Consider the following 5,000-nt stretch of genomic DNA (forward strand, 5'->3'; position numbering starts at 1 on the left):
TTCTGACTTGAGAAGAAAAGAAAAAAAAAAAAAAGTTCCCAAAGGCTAAGGTATACAGCAGTTTCTGCCGCACTTAAGAGGCCAATGTGGCAGCTCTAATTCGTTAAAGTGTGACAGATCAAAATGTGAATCAGGGTGGCGGTGTGCTGTTTCATTCAAAGTGAAGGCATTAGGCTTAGGGGGGGAAAAAAAAGCTTGATATGTGTAATAAATAAAAAAAGAAAAAACCAAAGTCAATTTAATGCGTCGTTACAAACTAATTAGGGTGCTATCGCTATCCCTGCAGGTACATGCATCCCAGAATGCACCTCTCTCCCTGGGGGAGGTCGTTTCTCAGTCTGACAAGTCTCTGATGAGTTCTACAGACTGAAAAAAAACGAGAGCAGCATTTTTAATTAAGAAAGCAGCATGTGTGTGTGTGTGTGTGTGTGTGTGTGTGTGTGTGTGTGCGTGTGTGTGAGAGAGAGTGGGTAACAGGGAACAAATGCATGGACGAGTGTGCTATCGTTTATGCTGGTGCTACTCACAGACATGGAGGAGTTTAACCGACAGAGGTAGGCACAGTGTTTACACTGTGTTCACCTCTCACATTCACTTCAACACTGGCCCTCTGTGCCACTGAGTAAAAGTTCAGACTTTCTTTTGGACTTCATTGAATTTGATCTAAAAAAAGTAGTCACTGATTTTGTTTGTGCTTTATTTGGAAATATGAGTGACATTTCAGCATATGTACATGTTTGAAAAATGGATATGTGAGGTTTTAAGAGTGAAAGAATGGGAAGACAGAGGTCGAACGAAAGAAATTATGACACTTAGGGAACAACACAGCGAGTGAGCGAGACAGAAAGAATGTCACAGAGAGAGAGTGAGAGTGAGAGAGAGAGAGAGAGAGAGAGAGAGAGACAAGCAAAGAAGATGAGGTAATGTCCAAGAGAAAGCGAGAGAGAGAGCAAGAGACAGAGAGAGAGAGAGAGAGAGAGAGAGAGAGGGAGAGAGAGAAGCCACTGAAAGAGAGTGAAAGTGTACCTGGTAGCACGGTTAGCCAAGCAGAGTGATAGGCATAGCCAATAGAATTCCCCGCTAAACACGTATACTCCCCCGCATCCTCAAAGGACACGTTTGTCAGCAACAGAACCTCCAGCTCTTTATCCGTAGTGTTTATACCCGCAGTCTGGAGAGGGAAGGAGGAAAAGGGAGGGAAGGAAGGGGGAGAGACAGACACAGAGAGAGAGAGAGAATTAACCCATAAACCAGAAACCTTGCACAGAGAGATGGAGAAACCAGCCCCCCCACCACCTAGAGAGAGAGAGAGAGAGAAAACGAACAAGTGAAGAACGGTCAGCCCATCACCGAAGACAAAAAACCCAAAGAGCCGTCACTCCTCTCGGGTTCCTGTTAGAGAGCCGTAAGGCCGCTTGTCAGGGAGACGGTCTGAGAGCAGACAGGGCAGACCCTCAACCTGAGAGAGAGCTTTACCCCCCGGCAGTCACCCCGAGGACAGAGGAGAGCTCTCATTTCCTGCTGAAGTCCCCGCTCTGATAGATGGTGTGGTTTTGAACGATGTAATATCAACAGAGAGCTGTTCATTGCAAACCTGTCAACTTCGAGAAATAACCATTTGGAAACATGACTGCCTTTTTTAAACGCTGCCTTGCGTAGCGGTTTATAAAGTAATACTGAAATGGTTTATGAGAAGATTATTAATGTATGCACCAGAAACCAAATGGCTCGTTAAAATCACTGCTCAGAAACAACTGCTTGCTTCCTAAAGGACTTCATTAATTATTGCTTATTATTATGGAAAACACACTGTACTCGCTTCTGTCAGGGCACGTAATGTGTTATAACACGTTTATTACGAGTCTATAAATGTGTTGTAAGTCTCAACTAACAAAATGTTGCCTTTAAATCAGGTATTTGTCCTTCAGTCAGATGAAAAGGTTTGTGTCTGTTTTAGAAGAGAAATACTATATGGTGAGGCGATTATGTCTTATTTATTTATTTATTTATTTCCATAAAGACACGGCAGTCCAATGCTAATTAATGCCGTTTTTTCTCCATAGCCATCCATCAGAGCTGGCGTGTATATGTGTGTGTGTGTGTGCGCGCGCGCGCGGTTAAAGGCTTAAAAGAGCAGTGCGGCGGTTCCGAATCAAGACGCATCGTATGGGAAATCAATATGAGTGTGTGTGGTACTGTCCTGGATCCTATTAGAGCGAGAGCTTGTTGTGTCTCACATCGATCGGAGGGGATGATGAAGCAAGTGGGAAAATGAAGCAGACAGATATATACACACGCACACAGACCCACACACACACACACACACACACACACACACACAAACATACACAACAACACCCGTATGCTTAGACGACTACAGCAGAGCAAGGGACACTTCACTATGCCGTCCGTCTTTGAACGAGGGAATGAAAGAGTCAGCGAATGAGAGAACCACAAACCAGCATAACTAAGACAGATCTTTAGCTGCCACCACCAGCGACAGAGTTTGATTGACAGTTGGCGTTTTGAAGGGAAGGGGGTAAAGATCCTTGATGGAAAGAGAGTGAGGACGTGTCCGTGTGTGTGTGTGTGTGTGTGTGTGTGTGTGTGTGTGTGTGTGTGTGAGACTCTGCGGGGTCTCGGTCGGGGCCATTTACCTGGAAGCAGAACAGTTAGCCAGAAGGAGTTCTCTGACTTGCCTAAAAAGTTGGAAGCACTGCACCAGTACTGACCAGCATCTTTCTCCGTCACATTAAACAGAATCAGCTTATCAAGAGCCTCTGTACGCTTACTGATCACACTCTGCAGGAACACACACACACACACAAGGTAAGGGAGAGATGTACCTCTCACATACACCCACACACACACCCACACACACGCACACACGCACGCGCGCTCACATTTGTTGTACACAGATCACATACAGTATCATAAACAGCATTCACACAAACACGCTCTCTCTTTCTCTCCCCTACTCTTTTTGTCTCTCTCTCCCTCTCTCTCTCTAACACACACACACACACACACACAAACTAACAAACTAACTTTGCACATTTATAAACATGATTTAATTGCTGAGCCTGATAAGAAGAAAAACAAAGACATTCATCAAAGGCACACTCAGACGCACTCAGACAGCTGAGGGGACATGACGTCTCTAACGGCAAAGCTTTGATGCTCATCCCTGCACCGATACGCCGAGACAAAAAAAAAAAAAAAAAACAGCCACTAACTCCTTTGCTTCAGCCTTGCCAAAGCATGTGGTACTGCTACGTCTCCTTCAACTCTTGATGGCTTGAAAAACACACAATTTTTTCCCCCCCGTTCAAACCAGAGAGACTTCAGACTCTTTTACATCTTTCAAATTATATATTTACTTTGTTCTTTTTCTTTAGTCTATGGTTTTTTCCCTCCTTTTCCCCGGACTCCGTGCCACACATGATCTGTCGCTTTTTGCGTGGTCGGTCAGATAGGGGGGGAAGGGTTTTGAGGGTGCGCGGAGGCGGCTGTGGGGAAGGGAAAAGCGGGCGCGCGGCTCCCAGTAAAATACTGTTTTAATTATGTGGGGAGTTGAAAATAGCGCGGCGGTCTGGCTAGCCGTCGCTCTCTCCCCTCCTCTCCCTGCTGACTCGGCCCTTCCCTCGCTCCCGCACTCATTTTTTCCATGGCTTTTTCGGGAGTCTCTTCCCCTCGATCCCTCTCTCTCTCTCTTTCTCTCTCCACCTCCTCTGGAAGGAGGGAGGCAGCGGAGCTAATGGCTGTCTCCGTGCGCGACGCCACCGCGGCGGTTAGCTTAGCTCAAAACAGATGTCTGTTTCACTCGCTCCCACAATGAAAATAGGGAAAAGGGAGTGAAACCCCCCCCACCTCCTTTTCTTCTTCTGAGTGAACATGGATTTAAAATGTGCCGTTTAAACACGTAGCTTGCGTATATTTTAAGACGTTTGTTTCTCTCCCGAGTGTGATAAGCTCATTTTGTGTCAGGATAGAAAACGGTACAGAAATAAAACCTGTTTTTTGTGGGTTTTTTTAAAAATTCTCTCTCAAAAAAAGTGAGACAGTTTGAACTTCCCTAACCCATGTATACATCTCTTGCCCTAACCCCACCGTGCACACGCCCACATACTAAAGAACAGGTAGAACTGGTAGTTGAGGTGATGCTGGTTGTCATAGTAACCCTTTGCATGTGCTACCTACTGTTATTTTAACACTGTAATTATTGGATTTTCATCTCACACAACACAGACAACGCACTGTATGTGTTAGCAACACAAAGCAAACACAAACAGAATGTTCAGAACGTCCGTGTGCATTTCACCAGAGAGCTCCCTTGTGATATTGTGTGTTGATGTGAAAACTTTGTGATCTGAACACTGAGGACAGCTTTAGTGATTCCAACTCAGCTGACGAGCTTCCTGGAATTAAACGCACGATTCTAGACAGGACTTCACACGGGGCATAAAAACAGCTTGTTTTCCCAACGACTATTATCAGTCCGTAGCCTGCTTAGTCGGTTCCAGGGTCTGAACTGAGGAATAGATGTGGATCTGACTGAAATATAACAGAAATATTGTGGGTTTTTTTTTCATATTTTAACGTCGGAAGCGTAGGTGTTGAGGCGTCCGTGCGTACCTTGAGGATGTTAACGTACGGTACGCCGTTTGGACCATATCGACTGCCGTTCACCTCGATGTGTTTGAGCCACTGGATGTGCGGCTGGGCGTCACTGTACACCTTACAGTGGAACTCCACGTCACTGCCCACCACCACTGTCTGATTGGCCGGCAGGCCCGCCTGCAGGATGGGCCGGTGAGGCGAGCGTTCTGATTGGCCAAAGGATAGACGGGGAAAAGGGAGAAAGAGAGGCGAGGTGTTTAGAGATGCGGAGATGAGATGAGTGAAGGTATGCACAACTGTGTGTGTGTATGTGTGTTTATGGTCCACGTGCATATACGTGTGTGTGTGTGTGTGTGTGTGTGCGTGCGTGCGCGCATGGT

The 5,000-nt window shown here is 46.0% G+C and overlaps 1 protein-coding gene across 2 annotated transcripts in view; it reads right to left on the minus strand.

Annotated features, from left to right (window-relative positions):
- The window catches only part of fgfr3 (fibroblast growth factor receptor 3), a 31,160-nt gene that overhangs the window by 7,035 nt on the left and 19,125 nt on the right, over positions 1 to 5,000 (minus strand). For both annotated transcript variants that reach the window (XM_030773046.1, XM_030773045.1), the window contains exons 6-7: positions 4,636 to 4,826; positions 1,027 to 1,171 (exon numbers count right to left, since the gene is read on the minus strand). In XM_030773046.1, the coding sequence (XP_030628906.1) occupies positions 1,027 to 1,171; positions 4,636 to 4,826 (336 nt within the window). The remainder of the gene's footprint in view (positions 1 to 1,026; positions 1,172 to 4,635; positions 4,827 to 5,000) is intronic.

Source organism: Chanos chanos, chromosome 4 (genome assembly GCF_902362185.1).
Source record: "Chanos chanos chromosome 4, fChaCha1.1, whole genome shotgun sequence".
Lineage (NCBI taxonomy): Eukaryota > Metazoa > Chordata > Actinopteri > Gonorynchiformes > Chanidae > Chanos > Chanos chanos.